The sequence below is a fragment of the Boleophthalmus pectinirostris genome, unplaced genomic scaffold, assembly GCF_026225935.1.
Source record: "Boleophthalmus pectinirostris isolate CB_2022bp ecotype Guang Dong unplaced genomic scaffold, ASM2622593v1 HiC_scaffold_7, whole genome shotgun sequence".
Taxonomy (NCBI): Eukaryota; Metazoa; Chordata; class Actinopteri; order Gobiiformes; family Gobiidae; genus Boleophthalmus; species Boleophthalmus pectinirostris.
Window position 1 is genome coordinate 29567477 of NW_026571473.1, and position 20310 is coordinate 29587786.

General features: G+C 40.1%; 1 protein-coding gene across 2 annotated transcripts in view; it reads left to right on the top strand.

The window, feature by feature from the left end:
- The window catches only part of ect2 (epithelial cell transforming 2), a 112098-nt gene that overhangs the window by 64859 nt on the left and 26929 nt on the right, over positions 1-20310 (top strand). For both annotated transcript variants that reach the window (XM_055165006.1, XM_055165007.1), the window contains exons 21-22: positions 1399-1537; positions 5702-5856. In XM_055165006.1, the coding sequence (XP_055020981.1) occupies positions 1399-1537; positions 5702-5856 (294 nt within the window). The remainder of the gene's footprint in view (positions 1-1398; positions 1538-5701; positions 5857-20310) is intronic.

Below are 20310 nucleotides of genomic sequence, written 5' to 3' on the forward strand. Positions count from 1 at the left end.
GGTAAACCTGCAGTATGTAACTGTATAGCTCAAAATGATATAATTAAACATTTTGGCTGTGTTTATTGCAGTAAGAAAATGTAATAAATCTGCATCCTTACTCTGAGCATGCTTGCTTCTCCACAAACCTGACTCTTACTCCACTTGCTTGTGTTGGAAATGTTGTTCCTGGCTATAATCTTCTAGCCTGATTGATCAGCCAGTTTCACTTCGTAGAAACCGTCTGACTTTGCAGCATTAGAATTTGTCACTTGAAGGTAGGCAGATACTTTTTTAATTTAACCAATCGCTGCTATTTGGTCATGACGTATGTAATGTGCCGTTAACAGGGTTAACTGGTATATTAAGCTTTTCCCAAATTCCGTAGGGCAGTAACCTTGTTCCCCTTGATAAAATTCACCAAACATTGTCTTTGTTCTGGCTTTAAATCCTCAATCTTGGGAATCGTTGCCAACATGGAATATATGACTCTTCGCTGATTGGCTGGTGCCTGAACTCACACACCTGGGTTTTTTGCAAACCGTAGTGTATTCTGATTCCTGACCTAGTTGCTGGAGAGAAATGAAATTGAGTGGAGGCACAAGGTGGCGCCAGCCTGGCTAATAATCTTCCACAGTATGGCATAAAGCGTTATCTCCATGGAGAATGTTCCGAAGTATGGTTTTAACTTTCTTTTTCTATAATGGATGGAACAAGATCTCATGCCACAAAATCTTGCTAGACAAAATTGCCACAAGATTGAGCATACATGAGAAAGTTAAAAGCTGGTACAATTTCAAAAGCTGTAGTTCAAAAAAGCTGTTTACAGTGACCACAGCCAAAATTGATTGCATTATGTTATTTATTACAAATTCTGTCTTATTCTCATCTTGTCTCTTTCTCGTGGACCCAATCTCATGGTGAGTCTCGTCTCGTGAAAATTGTCTTCTGCCATCCCTATTTTCTATGGAATCATGAAGAAGACATTCCACCTTTTTAGAAAGTAGTGATGTACAAACATTGTTCAAAAGATGACTACAATTTATCTTAACAAATTTTTATTCATTTTTTGCAGAAAGATATTGTCAGGGTAGATACAATGATGGAATAGTATTTTTTAAAGCTTCATTGTTAAAGGTTAAATTGAGTGTATTAACCTCGTAAGCACTTGAGATTTAAGCAGAGGTTGCTAAATATTTATGTCACAGGCCACTTTTTGTCCAGTTCTAAAAACACTATCACTGCGTCTGCTCTTTCCTTCTCTTCTCCTAATTAGCCTTCATTAATGAGCTGCTCCATTGACGAATTGCCAGGTTAACTAATGACGTCCCCGGTCCCACGGCTAACCACACTCGATCCGACCTGTCTGCCCACGGAGCCTCACGCACTCTGCCTCTCTCTGTGTGTCTGTATTTATAGATCGCACGGAAGCGCCACAAAGTCATCAATACGTTCAAGAGTCCTTTGGGACAGACACGACCCCCGCCCCCGCTCAAGCACATCGCCCTCATGCCCCTGTCCCAGATCAGGAGAGTGCTGGACCTGCAGGACACAGAGGGTAAGAAGCACTCAAAGATTATATGTGCCTGTTGTGCCCTTGTTTGACGAGGGTAACATAAGTACAAGTACAAAAGCATACTTGTACAAAACACAAGTACGCTTTTTCAGCTCTGATATCAATAACACTATGGTATCATTTATAAATTCTGTTTAAAGGGAAACATTGAGTCTCTCTGGTATTTTTTTTTTCTTTAAAGCAAAAATGTCAAAAGCAAAAATATAACGTGTACTGTAATTTTAAGTTTATTCTCTATGTAATTATGGAAGTACATTGCATCTATGAAAAATGTAGGGATGTAACGATATCCCAATTTCACGGTACGATATTATCACGATATGCATCTCACGATACGATATTTTGAAGAGGCTGATATAATTTTAGATGGGACACTTTTTTGCTTTTAAAATACCTTGACAAGATTTTGGTGTGAATTATTTCCATCGTAAGCCCAAGAATTCAAGTAAAAAACACATTTCTTCACATTGCACTGAAATGCATCATGGGTTATGTAGTTTCCTATGTTTACAAACAGTTGCAACTATAAAACCATGCATTTAAGCAAAGGAACTTGTGATTCGATATCTTGTGACAGCCCACGAAATTATTGTGAGACTTTTGATATGAGATCACAATATTTCGGTTATTATTGTTACATCCCTAGCAATAATGTATAGGCCAAACCTTGAAGTGAATTTCTACCGCTTTCATCAGATCCTGACATTCCTATTACCGGACATGGCCTGTTAACCCTGCACAGCAAGATGGATTCTCGCGATATCTGTGAGCGCACATGAGAATCCATCTTGGCGTGCCGCTGGTGCAGACTAATCACAGAGCAGCACTGATGTCTGTGCAGAAGCCAAAGGCAATGTGCCCAAACGAACCAAAACAAACATGGCAACGCTGACATTTGTGCGTTTGTGGACAGGGAAGATGTCTGTGCTTTTCTCTCAACTGGGTGTGACTAAAGTTTGATTTCTCTGCATGTTCCGCTGTTGTGATGCTTCAAACAATACGACCAACTCAATTCAGAGTTTTAGAAAATAATATCAAGCTGCAGTACAAAGTCAAATCCAAGACTGTACAAATTGGTGCGATTTAAAAAAAATATATATATATATTTTTTTTTTTATCCTTACTAAACAGTTGCTCAGATGAGATCAACGTACAGTGGTCCCTCATTTATCGCGGGTGTTACTTTCTAAAAGTAACCCACGATAGGTGAAATCCGTGAAGTAGTGAACTTTATATTTTACAATAATTTTATCTGTTATAAGGCCGTGAAACCCCTCACCACACACTTAAGACACTTTTTTCAGACAGGACACTTAACCTTTTATGCATCCTTCTTAAAACTTATTGCTGCTGTCGTCCTTATGTTATTTTCCTCTTTATGTAACGAACCGAAGATTAATTTATTCTGTAATGGAGCCTACAGCGCAGAGTCCTGCACGGATCCATTTTTGGAGACCCACACCCGCGCAGTACAGCACCGCACCTGCCCATTAACCCGAGATTATATCAAACTTTAGCGCTGCCTACGCCACAGATTGAACCCAGGACTAACCCAGGACTAACCCAGGACTGGTTCCAGGACTGATTCCAGGACTGAAAAGGAGGATTAAACCAGGAAAGAAATAGGAGTAAAACAGGAGTAAAACAGGAGTAAAACAGGAGTAAAACAGGAGTAAAACAGGACTAAACCAGGACTAAACCAGAATTGAACCAGAACTCACTGTTGAGACGGCCTCAGGGGTGACCGCAGGAGAAAGGATCGGTGTTCCGGTGCAGAGGTCTACCTTGCACTACCTGCCCGTAAAATTCCAGAACGTTAAAACCGCCCGTTTCTATTTGCCCCTGGGTACCTGACCTGGTGCAGGACTCTGCTACAAGTGCTTCTTCCTTCCTTCAACATGTCCAGAAGTCCAACTATTTGTGCGATGGTTTGCATCTTCCTCTGCCTTTTGGGTGCGACCGCAGGAGCCTTTGTCGGTGCAGAAAGTTTCGTCAACATTTTGTTGACCTGTCCTGTACAGGAGACACTGCACAGAGGAGACTGACTGACAATGGTCTACAGTCCCTTAGCCAATCAGGACACAGAGGGACACAATGCACGTTTATACGCTGTTAAAAAAAAAAAAAAAAAAGCATGCAAAATAGCACCCAAAAAAAAATCTGCGAAAGTGAGGGACGACTGTAGTTAGCCCAATTGTTGAACCTTTCCATATAAAAATGGCAAGTTAAGTGATCATTTTTCTACTGATACTCAATTGCACATAAACAGAGAATATCTACGCCCTACTGTAAGATCTCCCAGTGTTTAAAACTATTTATCTGTGTAGCTGGTTGTGTTTCTGATGACCACACAGAGGAAAAAAAAGTGGGCATTCTTCCTGTTTTCCCTTTGTGCGATTGGAGAGGGGACAATGGCCTGATAAATGTGTGCATCTGCTGCTCTGCGAAGGCCTGTGATGAATGTTCCTTAAACGCACCACCAAAGTATATTTGTCTCCCATAGTTTTTTCTCAATGCCTCTGTGCTCCTCGATCGCCCATCTGTTTCTTTTCCTTTGTGCGTTTTGTCCCACCGATCTGTAATGTGTTCATGCATTTATCGTTTCTCAGACATGTAGTTGTGTCTGCGTCAGTTTAAACCCGGATTTGCTTTAACATTGTCCCTTCCTCTCTCTCCGTCTCTCTGTCTCTGTTTCTCTCTCTCCTTTTTCTCTTGATTTCTGTTTCTGCCTCTCCCCACCCCTCTGTCACTCTTTTTCTCTCTCTATGGTCCGTCATCCTCATTTTCTGTCGACCCTCTCTTCCTGTCCCTTGCTTTTTCTTTTGGTCTCTTATCTCTCCCTCCCCCATCCCTTTCTCCTGTCTGTTTTTTCCCCACACATCTTTCGATCTCTATCTCTCTCTCTCATCTCTCTTTTTCGACATCTCTCGCTCATCTCTCCACGTCTTTCTCTCTATCTCTCTCTCTGTACATCTCACATTCTACATCTCTATCTTTCTATCTCTCTCTGTCTCATTGCTCGTTTTCTACATCTCTCTCATCTCTCTCCACATCTCTCTCTCTTTACTTTTTCTACATCTCTGTACACCTCTCTATTTGTCTGTATGTCTCTCTCTCTCTCTTTACTTTTTCTACATCTCTGTACACCACTCTATTTGTCTGTATGTCGTTCTCTCTGTTTATCTCTACACTCTCTACATCTCTCTCTCTGTGCATCTCTGTACATCTATTTGTCTATACATCTCTCGCTCTCTATACATCTCTGTACATCTCTATTTGTTTGTACATCTCTTTCTCTCTCTCTCTACATCTGTTTATCTCTCCGTTGTCTGTACATCTCTCTCTCACTACATCTGTTTTTCTGTCCTCTCTCTCTATATCATTGTCTCTCTATCTCTCTGTACAACTCTCTTTGTCTGTACATCTCTTTTTACATCTCTCTCTCTCTGCGTCTCTGTTCATCTCTCTCTCCATATATCTCTCTTTGTGCATCTCTTGTACATCTCTATTTGTCTGTACTTCTCTCTCTACATCTATTTCTCTGTCTCTCTCTACATCTCTGTTTATCTCTCCTTTCTAAATCTCTCTGTATATCTCTCTCTTTGTCTGTACATTTCTCTTTTTACATCTCTCTCTCCATCTGTTCATCTCTCTCTCCATCTCTGTTCATCTCTCTCTCCATTTCTGTTAATCTCTCTCTCCATCTCTGTTCATCTCTCTGTACATCTCTCTATTTGTCTGTACTCTCTCTCTCTCTACATCTGTTTTTCTCTCCGCTCTCTCTCTCTCCATCTGTTTATCTCTCCTCTTTCTTCATCTCTCTCTCCCTACTTCTCTCCGTATCTCTCTCTCTCTCTCTTTGTCTGTACATCTCTCTTTTTACATCTCTCTCTACATCTCTGTTCATCTCTCTCTCTCTACATCTCTCTCTGCACATCTCTCTTTGTCTGTACATCTCTCTTTTTACATCTCTCTCTACATCTCTGTTCATCTCTCTCTCCATACATCTTTCTTTCTCTGTACATCTTTCCTTCTCTGCGTGTACATCTCTCTGTACAAAACTCTCTCCCACTTACTCTTCTCTCTTTCTCCAACTATCTTTCTCCCTCCCTCTCTCTGTCTCTCCCTCTTTCCCTCCGTCTGCAGAGTGTGTGAACGCCTTTGCCCTGTTGGTGCGTCCTCCCACAGAACAGGAGAACTTGTTGTTCAGTTTCCAGCTGACCGGGGAGGACACGGTTAAAAGTGCCTGGCTGCGGATGCTCTGCCGCCACGTCGCCAACACCATCTGCAAGACTGATGCGGTGAGACCAACACGCACGTTTACAGACACGATGATATGAAAGTGGAAGAACACATTTGAGTTAAACTGTTTCCTTTTCCCTGTTGTGTTGGAAAAAACATCAAATCAGAGTGACACATTGGGAATAATATGTAATTGGAAGAGTGCAGTCGTATATGGTAGAGCAGGAGTGTCTAAAAGTTGCTAAATTTGTCCACATTATTATAGGTTGTACATTTTTACTATGAGTTTCAAGCCACAGTATGTAACTTTTGAGAAAATATACTTTATACGATACAATACATATTTTGCTACAGTGCATTTTTGATTCAGTACGATATATTTCAAATCGTTTCGATACAGTTCAGTGAAAATAAAGCCTAAATCATGATTGTGATACTAAGTCTTTGTTAAACCGCTTCTTGTGCAAAGTTTAAATGAAACACAAACATTTTACTCAACAAAACAGTGAAAATGTCAAATGTGTCGCATAAACGATTTTCCTTCCTCTAAACAAACAACAAAACTGTAGCTCTGTAACTTGGTGATATATCAATACAGCAGCCCACGATATCGATACTGTATCATCACATTAAACCAGGGGTCTCCAACTTTTAGCTCTATACCCCGTTCCAAGTAGCTCCCCAAGGGATTTCTGAATTACACACATTGTGCTGAATAAGTCAGATTTGATTGATTAAATGCCTATTATCATTGTAAATGTATAATTTTGATGCCTAACTGTGTACACTAATAAATAAATTATGGTTTATGTTTTATAGGCATCTAATTGTACCTTATCTAAGGCTCACCATGGCTCTTATATTTACTAAATTTTTGTTTTGTAAAAGTAGCTAACCAGGGGAAAAAGGTTGAAGACCACTGCATTAAAAGATACGATATTTCAATATTTTTGCATACCCCTACTGTATAATATAATTTTTTGCATGTTTATGGCACTGAAAAAACATTCTTTACATGCGTCCTAAAGTGAGCAGGGTTGCATTTCCACAACCTTGACGCTTATTTGGGCTGGAGGAGGGCCTCTTCCTGCTTGTTTCCATGTAAATGTTGTTCCTTTGGCTATTTTACTTCACAGTATGGCATACAATTTATCTGTCTCCATGGAAAATGTTCTGAAGTATGGTTTTAACTTTCTATTTCCATGAAGTAATGCAGGTGACGTGCCGCCTCCAAAAACTTACATACTATAGGATCTTAATAAGCTTTACACTGCCCTCTTAAAGCTATGTCAAATGTACCTGAGTGATTTAGTGTTTTGAACATCAGGTGGCAAGTTTATTTGTATAGCACAGTTCATACACATAGTAATTCAAAGTGCTTTACAGAATAAGAAATACATTAAAATCACAAAAACAAATTAAAACATAATTAAAAAGATTAAAAAGAGAGAGAGACATTAAATTCGAGAGAAGAGTGCAGAATGAAAAATAAAAACCTTTGCTTCTCTGCTTCAAATATGTTTCATTATTTCATGCAAAGTTTGAACACCTCTGTTGAGCGAACACCCACTGATCCAAAGGTCGGCAGTTCGAGTCCTGCTTCCAGCAAATCCACAGGTTGGCAGTTTTAACCACAGATGCGTACTGTTTGTGTCCTTGGGCAAGACACACTTAATCCACCTCGCTTTCAGTTTCATATGTGAGTGGGAATGAGTGATGTAATGAAAAGAGTTATAAACCACATACAATGTCCTGTCTCAAATGTACTTAAGTTAAATTGTGTCTTACTCAACCTGATAAAAGCGCATTAGTCTAGTACTCAAAAAAGGTTGTACCTTAATTGTACATCCTTTACAGTACTATCCATTTTCTATTTCCTCTGTACAATTTAGCGTTGTCAGCATAGACAATGCTAGCCTTATTCATCAGCCAGTTTTACTTTGTGGAAACCGTCTGACCTCGCAGCATTAGGATTCGTTTTCTTGACTGTAGGCGGGTACTTTTTTAAATTTAACCAATCACTGCTATTATAAAATTCACCAAACATTCTCTTTGTTTCGGCTTTAAATCCTCGATCTCAGGAATCGTTGCCAACACAGAATGTTTGTCTTCGTCTACATCCATCTTGACCGATTTGGTTACTGTTTTGCTGTACCACCAAAAGGACCCAGACGGGTGCTTGAGTTTGACATCGTGGCTTCACAGCTCTTTGCTGATTGACCAGTGGGCGGTCTACAACTTCCAGGGTTCTTGCAAACCACCTAGTGTATTCCGATTCCTGACCTAATCGCTGGAGAGAAATTAAATTTAGTGGAGGCACTAAGTGGCGAGGAATAGACTCAGTACTCAATACCGATTCCAATACCACAGTGATAATCAAAAATGCTCTTTGCAATTTTCAACTTTAAAATATAGTAATTTTTAAAATATAACATCATGGTTTTATATCTGTGTAATCCCCCAGTGTAATCCAAGTATTTTCCATAGTGGACGTATACTAGTCCGTGTGCTCCTATACTTGCTCTGATACAGTTCAAGATCATTCTAAAACTATTCAGGACTTTCATTTCTGTCCTGTAAATGTCACTCTTTTTAGTATCAATACTTGCTCAAATGAATATCTAGCTTCAGTACTGGTTTTAGTATTGATTAGTATCTGATTTTCGATATTTTGACAACACTAATATACTTTTTTAGTATAATTTCAATACTCTGGGTCATAGATTGTTATTTTTCATTTCACATAAATATATATTTTTTTCTATCCAAATCTGTTACTAGCACACTTTGTTCCAGTGGTAAAAAACATGACAGATTGCAGATTCTCTCCAACCTCTTATTCTAAGCTGTTGAACATTTAGGCAAAAATATTCTTTTGCTGTGCATATGGTGTCTGACAACCATGCAGAGCTTTAGAGCCATATCTTATTGCTTGTGTTGGCAACAGTGGTAGCTCAGTGTTTAAACAAACAATAGCATTTCTGTATACCATTGCTGTGGATGAAGGTACTTTTTTTTTCTTATTCCGTAAACATAACCTGTCCCTGTCACACCAAATATGTGATTAAACATGTTCAAATGAAAAACGCTCCTCAGATAAAATGTCTAATGTTGTTTTATTCTTTATTACCAAAACATTATAACAGTTATGATGGCCAGTTTTGGGTTTTTGAAAGCAAAATGTGCTCACAAGTATTTGGGTTGCCAGTTTCAAAGCTGAAATCCAGTTGGTTTAACGCTAAAATGCATTTCTCTGATCTGAATGGTCACTACCTAAACCCCAACATCTACAGCCAGTCTTGAATCGGTGCTAGTGTAGCCTATGCAGCTCATTGAGTGACTTCTGGAGGTTCTGAGCTTTTACGTGAGGTCTGTAGATGTACTGAGAATAAAAATATAACATAAAGCAACTTACAAAATTCAGAAAGTAAAGATTTTATTGTTTGCTTTATGTTGATCATTTAGTTTAAATTTAAGTAACTGGTAAAAGTATTGCAGAAGTACATTTATATTCAAGATGATTATAAAGTTTCATTCATCCTTACAAGATAAAGACACTGACTGGTTTATGAAGTGTTCCTGGCAGCTGGTAAGTGGGATACTGGTGATCAGAGGACTCCCACAGATATGAGTTAAACTGTGACGTTATACAACAATGCTGAGCAGTACACAACCAAAGTAAACAAGTTAAATCTGAGAATATTCTGTGATTTAATAAGTTAGACATTTGTAACGTATGAGTTAATTCAGCTGGAACACTCTGAGGTCAGAACTTGTAACGTTCAACTGAGAAATATCCGATCTCCCAGTTGATCCCCTATACCTTTTGAATTCTAACGAGAAGATAGAAGAGTCTTTTACTTTTAGACTACACATTTGCACCAACCCTAGCCTGACTCATCAGCCGGTTTTACTTCGTTTCATTTCGTACAAACCGTCTGACCTTGCAGCCTTAGATTTCATTCGCTCGACAGTAGGCGGGTACTTTTTATCATTTAACCAATCGCTGCTATTTGGTCTTTACGTATGTAATGCGACGCTAATGGGGAAGCAATAACGGCTTTCCCCTTGATAAAATTCACCAAACATTCTCTTTATTCCGGCTTTAAATCCTCGATCTCGGGAATCGTTGACAACACTGATATATATGGCTCTTCAATGACTGGCTCGTGCCCGAACTTGCATTTCTGAGGTTTCTGGGAGCCATCTATTGTATTTTGATTCCTGACCTAGTTGCTGGAGAGAAATGAAATTGAGTGAAGGCAATAGGTGGCACCAGCCTGGCTACACCAACCTGTCTTGATATGTATATTTTTTCAGCACAAACACACCAAATGAAATTCTCTGGGGAAAAAAATAAATAAATCAAAACATAAAAAATCAAAAAGACAACTGAAATAATAAGAATATAATGTAATACAGGGGACTATATCACATACAAGGAGAAATTAAACCTGACATAAGCAACAAAGACATATTATAAGTATTGTAGTCTTTCATTGTTCATCCTTGGTGCTGAACAAATCCATACGGTGAAATCTATACGTAACAGTAGGTGGACTTGTATTTGTACAGGGCTCATTTAGCTCGGGCTTGGTCTTGTATGAGTCACTTGTGTGTGGTGTTGTGACATAGTTTACAGAGGCTGACAGGCGCGAGAGGAGGAAGAGGAGGAGGAGGAGGGGGAGTGAGTGGTCCCCTGTCACCTCTCAGCTGTTACCTCCTGATCACAAACAGACAAGTGAGAAGCAGCTATAGAGTGTGGCTTGTATCCATGTTTGAACTTTAGTTTTATACGGCAGAGTTAAACTTATATAATATATATTTTGCAGAGTTTAGCTTTGGCCTCTGCTCTGTCTGGTTTACCAAAAGAACTACGATCTCAGCTGAACTTGGGCTGTCAGTGCCTTAACCTGCACACAGAGGACACGTACAAGTTTTTCTCTTTCTCAGTATATGGACAGGCTCATGCGAAAGCTCAGAACCTCCAGAGTTCACTCAGAATCAGAATAAGTTGTATCGCTATTGTCAGTGAACACAGTTTACACAAATTAGGAACTTGATTTGACGTTGAGGTGCATCATAAAACAAATGATTAGATGGAAAAAAAAAAATAAAGGTATGCATAAAAAGTAAAACAAGGTAAATGAAAAAAAAAGACTTTGACTGAATATATCCAAAATATACAATACAAAGTACTTTCAGTGCAATTAAATTTACCGTAGTTCAAGTATGTTGTTCAGCGCCATAACACCAGGTGTGTGGCGCCATCTTTGATCACTGAGGTAGAGGTTTGTGCGTCCTGCTCCCACTTGCACCCGCAAAGAACTGTAATTATCATTCCCGCTCCCGCCCACATCTGCGATATTTTGTCCCGCTCCCGCCCGCAAATCCCGCAAGATGAGGACATTTGATAGATCTTAAAAAAGCAAACACGGAGAAGCGGAAAAGAATTGTCTAAAATGTACGCGAGATTAGACCACATCTGCAAGTTTAGGCTGCTTAAAATGTTTTTATTAATGCCAAATTAAATATCCAGTATAAATTATGTATGATACACATATGCCGCAGATCTGACCTACATGTATGGCATACATTAATCATTTGCATATTTTACTTTACTCTCATATTTAGTTTGAGGGACTGCAGTTTATCATCCTACCCGCCCGCTCCCGCTTTGTGCAGTCCCGCCTCACTGTTTTGCGTCAGGTCCCGCGAGTGCAGGGCTCTACACTGACGCACTGATTCATGACTGACTGTAGGTGCTTGGGTGTAGGCAGCGGCTATCCAGTGACTTTAGATTTTATTTTATTTTTTTATTCTTTTCAAACTGATTATACTAACAGCCTAATAACCAAAACTTAAAATAATAACATGTACAGCTTAGCCATTATGTCCAATGCTTTTTGTAATTAAGAGTAAATCAGTATTACAATTGTAAAAGCAATATTTGATTTGAACATTTCCATCTGTCACCTCGGTACGTCATGTTAATACATTTTAAATACAAATTATAGTACATGCCCAACTTTCTAAAAGAGCTGTATCTGATTTTTACTGTCTTAAAAAACATTAAAACTGAACTTTTATTAAGGTTTTGCATTTACATCACAAGAGCACATGACCTGTTGTTTAGGCCACCATATTGGAGGTCAAACTGTCCATCTGGACCAACGTGTAGTACTTGTGAGAGAAAAAATAAGGACGTGCTGTGTGGTCCTCACTTTCGCTGACACGGAATTCCTCCCCCTCAATTTCCAACGCCTGGGGTCGCTACGGCTCTGATTTTAACCCCCATTCTACTCATCTTGGCTGTTATCGGGAATAGATGTGATGACTTGGTGATCAACAAAGATCTCACGCATCCCGCTACAAAATATTTATAAGCCTTTAACCCCTTGTAACCTTTCAGTTCTTGGTTGGTGTAGGACGATGTAGAATGAATTAAGTAATTATAAATATCTGGATATTGGAGGTTGGGCACAGACCCAGTGTTGATTAGACCGACAAAGCGCTCCATCGGAATTGGATAGGGATCTATTCCACAACCCAGGAGGACGACTTTAGCGTTATATCTTTCTAATGACGGCTGATCTAATGAGCTGGCAATTTCAGACAGTTTTGTTGTTGGCGCTGTTTAAAGTAGCCATGATTATATTGTAGAAACTGAATAACACCTTCCAGATCAACCCCAACTTTGATCTCCAGTGTGGCTGCCAAAAAAATAAGTCACGCAAATCCTTAATTTTGAAGAGTTTGCAGTGGTTCAAAAATTATTTCTTATTTCTGCTACACATACCTGGCTTTTCTATTATTCACCGTAATGAGTTTAGAAGCGTTTTTACCAGCTTTTGGTGACAAGAGCTGTCAATGTAGAGCTAAAAACAACTAGCATTCTAACAGCACACTTCCTTATTTGGAGTGCTTTATAATTGAATGCAGACAGCCAATAGCGGTCCCACTTTTGACTAAGAGCTGCTTATACAATATGTCTGTACTCTTTTGAAAACTGAAAACACTTTTACACAAATGCATGGGAAAAATGTCAGGTACAGCCACTTTACTACTCAAATGTATAAAACGTTTGGATCTGCTGCCTGCATTAGCCTTAAGTATGGTTGGCGTTTCGGCCCATCCTTTTCCATGGGGACTTTACATTAAATGCCTGTGATATTGGAAAGCATTACTCCAGCCCACACAGACATCTAATTATGTGTGCACTGTTTGTGAAATCTGTTTGCTCCAGCATAGATTATTTCAGAGTTGTGCTGAGCGTATCACGTAGCAAAGGCCATTCCTGCAAGAAAACTATATATATATAATAACACAACCTTATGTAAATGTCAGTCAAGTTTTGCGTCGTGTTGTAATTTTTCATACATAGCTGAAGTGTACGAGGAGTATTTTTTGTTTGTTTATTGCAAGATTAATAGCGATTGAATCAAAATCACAGTTTGAATGAATGAAATTGGCAAATCGCAAAGGCTGTAATTTTTGAAGTACTATTATTTCAAACGGGAAAGACTCAGACACAAAGAGAAAAATATTAGTAAGATTTATTGAGTTATCTTCTGCAATGAAGGGCGTGGCCAGTTAGAGGGCATTTAGGAGATGAGTGAAGGGGGCGATGAGAGGACGAGGAGAGTGAAGGGGACAGTGAGAGGAAGAGGAGAGTGAAGGGGATGACGAAAGGATGAGGATAATGAAGAGAACGATGAGAGGATTAGGAGAGAAGGGGGGCGATGAGGAGAATGAAGAGAACGATGAGAGGATTAGGAGAGAAGGGGACGATGAAAGGATGAGGAGAGTGATGGGAATGAGGAAAGGATGAGGAGAGTGAAGGGGGCGACAAAACGATGAGACTGAAGGGGGCAATGAGAGGATGAGGAGAGTGAAGGGGGCGACGAGCGTATGAGGAGAGAGAAGGGGGTGATGAGAGGATGAGAAGAGTGATGGTATGAGGACAGTGAAAGGGGTGATGAGAGGATGAGAAGAGTGAAGGGAGTGATGAGGATGAAGAGAGAGAAGGAACGACGACAGGATGAGGAGAGTGAAGGACAACGAGATAAGGTGGTGCTGGGGAGGAGGTGGGGCATGGCACAAACCCAAAAATATTTACCATCACAGGAAAAAAAAACTGTATGAAAAGCTCTTTAAAAAGTTAAAGATAAATGACTGCATTCAACTTGGATATATTTGTATTCTCATATATATATATATCGTCTCGCCGCAGATCTGACCTGTAACTTGGCCTCGTGGCACCAACCACTTGTCTCCGTGGAGATAGATAAGTTTAGTACAGCAACATCATCTCCATGGAGACAATCAGGTGACGGACGTTTTATTGCAAAAACAAGTTTCCACTCTCTCAGTAAACATCAACGTTGTCCAGATAGGATTTTCTTCATTCTAAAAACTTATGTCCAGTTAACAGAATTAAATTTTCCATTTGCCATCAAAACTGTAGTTCTGTCACAAAATAATATGGTAAAAAAAAACAAAAAAATAAACCAAATAAAGATTCCAATACCACTATAATTAAAAATACTCTTTGTTTAGACAATAGAATGCAATTTTCAACATTAAATCATATTATGTTATTAGGTTCTTTTTTCAGAGTTTGTTTTCATACCTGTCAGTTTCGACTGCTCTCTAGTTGTCTTCCTCAGAGTGGTCACGTGATGTTGCTGTGACGTGTCTGGTCAGGTTTTGGCGCTGTCTTCCTACCGGTGGAGGCAGGACGACAGCGCCATCTGTAGTCCGACTTCCTCAGGACAGTATCCCAGGTGTGTGAGAGTAAAAAAAGCCCCTCATCCCGGTTTATAGTCCTTTCCGTAGTAAGTCGGACTGCAGATGGAGCTGTCATCCTGCCTCCACCGGTAGGAAGACAGCGCCAAAACCTGTTTAAATCAGCTGACCGGACACGTCACAGCAACATCACGTGACCACTCTGAGGAAGACCGCAGTGAGCAGTCGAAACTGTCAGGTATGAAAACAAACTCTTGGTCTGAAAAAAGAACCTAATAACATAAAATATCAGAAGACCAAATGAACCTCATTGGACTATTAAATCATAGAAGACCACATGGTAATATAAAGTACTATCTGTGTAATCCCTCAGTCGTCACTTAAAAACTTTTGTCCAGTTGACAGAATTTTCTTTGGCCATCAAAACTGTAGCATTGTCACAAAATAATTCAGTCAAAGATACCAAATTTTTTTTGCCGATATATTGATACAACAGCTCACAGTAACAACACTGTATCACCAAATAGTAAGATATGTAACAATAATCGAAATATCCGAATATCGTAGCAAGGTTTATCACTTTTGCACTTTTAAATCTTATATCGTTGGAATATGTCATATTGAAGACTGGTCACGGTATTTAAAAAGGAAAAAATAACGTATGTACAATTTTGTTAACACCTCCAAAATATTGCAATAATTATCATACACTGAGGAGCATATCGTGATAATATCGTACCGTGAGACAAATAGTATAATGATATTTTTAGATTTTTTAATTTGCACATTTAGATTAGATTGACAGGCTGCCTCGTTTCAGTGCTGAGTGATGAATAAGTGAATAATGACTATATTGTAGAGCTCTGAGAGGCTTTGGCAAGTCTGTAAAGCACATTACAAGAGCAAAGCATTTATTAGCGAAAGAGGATTTTTTTTCAAGCAAGCAGAAGACAATCAGACTAAATAGAGGCAGATGGTTTTCTCTCGCAACTACAGAAAAGCTGATCTTGGAAAAAAAAAAAATCACAATCATCGATCACACAATCCTAGACACAAATGCGCTTGCAAAATCAGCACGCCCAGAAACTCTTCTAGACTTATATTCTTTATCAAAAATCGGTTGTTAACAAAGAAACTTCAGTTTGTCAGAATGCCTTAATCATCCCCTATTTTTCCGACCAACCGCCTGTTTATTCAAGACTCCAGCTTTCCGGAGGCGTGCAGCAGGGGGCGCTGTTGGCCTCTCCTCTCCTGGCGCCGCAGCTGCATGGCTAATGGCGTTTTTCAGTGGGTCAGCGCTGCGGTGTGAATACCAAGCACCACGCAGACAGGAGCGCTGTTAAAGGGAGAGGGGAGAGACGGAGGAGAGGAGAGGGGGAGACGGAGAGAGGGAAAGAGATGGAGAAGGAGAGGAGAAGGAGAGAAAGGTGGAAAGAGGAGGGAAGGGTGAGAGAGAGGGGCACGCGAGGAGAGAAATTTTAGATATGAGGATGTGGGGGAGTGAAAGAGGGGAGATAAAGAGAGAAAGATGTGTAAGGATGGGAGAAGGAGAGAAAGATGGAGGCGAGGAGGATGAATTGAGAGGGATACAAAGAATGAGGAAGGAACAGAAAATTGTAGATACAAGGATATATCAGGGCATAGAAAGATGGCGAGTAAAAAAGAGGGACTGGGTGATGGTGAGAGCCTGAAAAGAAACACAGAAAGAACAGGTGAGAAGATAAAATGATGGAGGGATATGAGGAGTATAGAAAGAAGGAGAGAAAAGGAGGGAGATAGAAGAGACAGGGAAGGGAAGAGAACGAAAAGGTGAGAAGGAAAGAACAAGCGAAGTGAAAGATGGAGGAAGGAGGGAGGGAAGATGGAAGGGAGAGAGACTAAAAGAAAGACAGAGGGGGAGAGAAAAGATGGAGAGAACAAGAGAAGGACGGAGAATTTAGAGGGAGGTAGGCAGGGGAGATGGAAGGGAAAGAGAGCCTAAAAACGATGGAAGAGGGAGAGATAGAAGATGGAGAGAACAAGAGAAGCAGGGAGAACTGAGAGGAGAGAGAGAGACTAAAAGAAAGATGGAGGAGGGAGAGAAACAAGATGGAACGAACAGGAGAAGGAGGAAGGGAAAGAGACTAAAAAAGATGGAGAGAGAAGGTGGAGAGAACGAGAGGGGGAGAGACTAAAAAGTTGGAGGACGGAGAAAGAAGATGGAGAGAACAAAAGAGAGAATCGAGAGGGAGAGAGAGAGACTAAAAGAAAGATGGAGGGGGAGAGAAAGAAGATGGAGAAATCAAGAGAAGGAGGGAGGGACGGGAGATGGAAGGAAAAGAGACTAAAAAAGATGGAGGAGAGAGAGAAGATGGAGAGAATGAGAGAGACTAAAAAGATGGAGGAGGGAGAAAGAAGATGGAGAGAACAAAAGAGAGAATTGAGAGGGAGAGAGAGACTAAAAGAAAGATGGAGGGGGAGAGAAAGAAGACAGAACAGGAGAAGGAGGGAGAATTGAGAAGAAGGGCAGGGAGATGGAAGGGAAAGAGTCTAAAAAGATGGAAGAGAGAGAGAGAAAGAAGATGGAGAGAACAAGAGAAGGAGGGATAGAGAGAGACTAAAAGAAAGATGGAGGGGGGAGAGAAAGAAGATGGAGAGAACAACGGTAAGACGAAGAACCGAGAAGGAATTGCACAAAAATGTTAAGATATAAGGAGGGAAAGGAGATGAAAAGAGGTAGAGAAAAGGAAGGAGATGGAAGGATGACAGTACCTGAAAGACAGAGGGGAGAGAGAAAAAGCAACTAGAGAGAGAGGGAAAGAAAAAGAATCGGTAAAGACAGAAAGGTGGGAGAGCCTGAAATAAAGACAGGAGAGAAAGATGGAGGAAAACGAGAGAATTGAGCAGCAGAGGAAGAAAACTGAAAATGATAGATATAAATATATAGCAAGAGAAAGAAAGCGAGAGAGCCTGAAATAAAGAGAACGGTGGTAGAGGAAGAGATGGAGAGCAGGGAGAGTGAGCGAGGAAGAGTACAAGGGACACTGCAAAACGAAAGGGAGGCAGTGAACAGAACAGACTAGACCAAATGAGCGAAGAGGAGCAGACAAATGAAGAGTTCTCCTGCCGCCCCTGCCGCTCTTTGACAGGCGCACACCACGGCTCCGCGATCTCATTACAGCAGGTTACGTACCATTCATGTCAGGCTCGTGATGCAAGCCCTCTGCCCACACAATGTAGCCCTGCCAATTCGGACAAGGTTTTTACATTTGTTAGGGCTTTATTCCAGCTGCTATTTCCAGGCATGTTATAGAGAGATGATACAGCTGGGGTTGCCATGGTTTTTTGGGCGTCTGAGGGTTACTATATGGTGAATAGTTTGGAGTAAATGGTCACGGTAAATTGTCACATTTTTATACAGCGGTTTTCCACCTTCAAGGCACTCGAAATGCTTTACAACAAGGAACCGCTCAGCCATTCACTCACACATTCACACACCAGCGGGGGCGAGGTGAGTGTCTTTCCCAAGGACACAACGACAGTGTTCATCTGTGGGGGCTGGAATCACACCGCCAACCTTCAGATCAGTGGACAAATGCTCTACCAACAGAGCTACTGTCACCTTATATTATGCATATTTGATACAATTTGTGGTTAAACATGTGGTTTTGAAAGTTAATTGTCTTTTGCTGGAATTAAGAATTATACGGCTCTTTGCTGATTGGCTGGTGCCCGAACTCACACTTACGGGGGTTTTTGCAAACCGTCTATTGTATTCCAATTCCTGACCTAGTTGCTGGAGAGAAATGAAAGATGGAGCCAGCCTGGCTAGGCTAGGCCGAATAAAACTATTTAGTTCTGAATAAAAAATGTATTCTGCTTTAAAAAAAACATGTAAACACTTAATTCTTAACAAAAATTATTATTTGGAATTAAAATAAAGTAAGTGGGTGGTTTATTTTAGTTTTAAAGCAAAATGTATTTATTCCTCAATCATGTAAACATTTATTCTTCTTAAAAATAATTTGGGTTGTTCAGCGCATGCTCGTTGGGTCACCCTTGTGGCATGATCCGGACAATCTGGCTCCACCAGTCCTCACTTCGGGCTTTCATCCGCTGCTCTTTGGATTTGCGAGCAGGATGCTTAAGTGGGCTGAGGTAGAGCAGCCGTTGACTCAGTTTCTCCTCTTTCTCCCTTTTCCGACACTCTTCCCTTCTCCTCATCAGCTGATGTACATAAAGTGCGATGAGAGAATTCTCGAGCTGCTGCTCAATTATCACTGGAACGACTGCGGAAAAAGTTTGTAACAGGTGGATGGCCTGCCAGCTTTTTGTCTCTTGTTTGACCAGGGAATCTCTTCTACATTCTGTCTGAAGCTAGAAAAGTCCGGAATCCGACAGTAGTGACAAACCATCTTAACAATAAACTAGGGATCCACTGATCCAGCTTTTTTCTGTTCAGATACCAATATCGATACTTTGGCTTTGAGTATCTGTTGACCCCCGATATCCGATCCACTAAAATGTTCAATATTGGCGCAATATCCAACACTGGTATCATATCCGTCCATCCCTACTTTAAACAGTCCAACCACAGCGGCTAATTTGCTAGAAAATTCTCATATAAAACTTCTTTCGTTTGTTGATTCTGCAGAAATCCGTGTTGATTCTTTGTAAAGTCTTTGTAAAGTTTGTCAAAGCTCGTGGTTTTGAGTGAGCACCTAAACTTGTCTCCATGGTTTTTGTTTTGCCTGGAATTATCCACATTACGGTCATTAAACGTATCCATCTTGCATATATTCAATCATTTTTATGGTTAAAAATGTCCCCTACTTTCCTGTGTGGCATCACCTGTTTGATTCTGTTGCGCTGTATACATTTAATGCCATACTGTGGAACATTCCAGATAATCACATCACCATGGAGACAAGCCGCTACACAGTGCACAGTTAAGTAATGGGATTCTGAAATTGTTCGCTTTCTTTCTTGTAGTGCTTCACCCAGATTTTTATCAGTTTTATTTTTTGAGATAAATGTTGCTGTCCAAAAATGAAAGATACTTGTTTACAACATAATGTGAGTTTAAAAAGCAATTTGGATTTAAGCGCAATTTATCTTTGTATCTTTGTTTTGCCGTTAAGAGGGAGCTCCAGCCCTCTGCTTCTTCTGAGTTCATACTTCACAGTGATTGGTTAAAACGCCCTGTCACTCACTCAGCATTACCTAAACGGACTAATAGGAGTTAGTGGAGAAAAGTGTCTGTGTTTGAGCCTTGAGCAGCATTTAATCATAGACGAGCACAGAATCACAACATCAGCAGAGTAGCCCTTGAGTAAACGCTTTGTTGTGGTAGATCAATTGTTGTGAAGCGAGTCACTCTGTAATACTTTATTGATGGGCTGAAAAATACTCTAAACTTTTGAATGAGATTTTCCACCATTCAATTGAACAAAACATAAAACCCACCAAAGAAGTGAAGTTAAGTGGAAAAGTAAACTAAAGTGACATGCTGGACTACCGTATTTTTCAGACTGTGAGTCGCTCCCGAGTATAAGTCGCACCAGCCAAAAAGTGTGTAATGGAGAAGAAAAAAAACATAAGTTGCACTTTTTGGGGGAAATTTATTTTATAAAACCAGGAACCGACATTTCATCTTGAAAGGCAAGTTATCGCATCTGAACAGTTCAGATAAAAGTTGTATGGAGGATTATTATTTTTTTGTTTCAAATTGTCGACAAAAGTTCAAAATAAAATCATAGACATGCATCAGCCTTGTAATTATGATG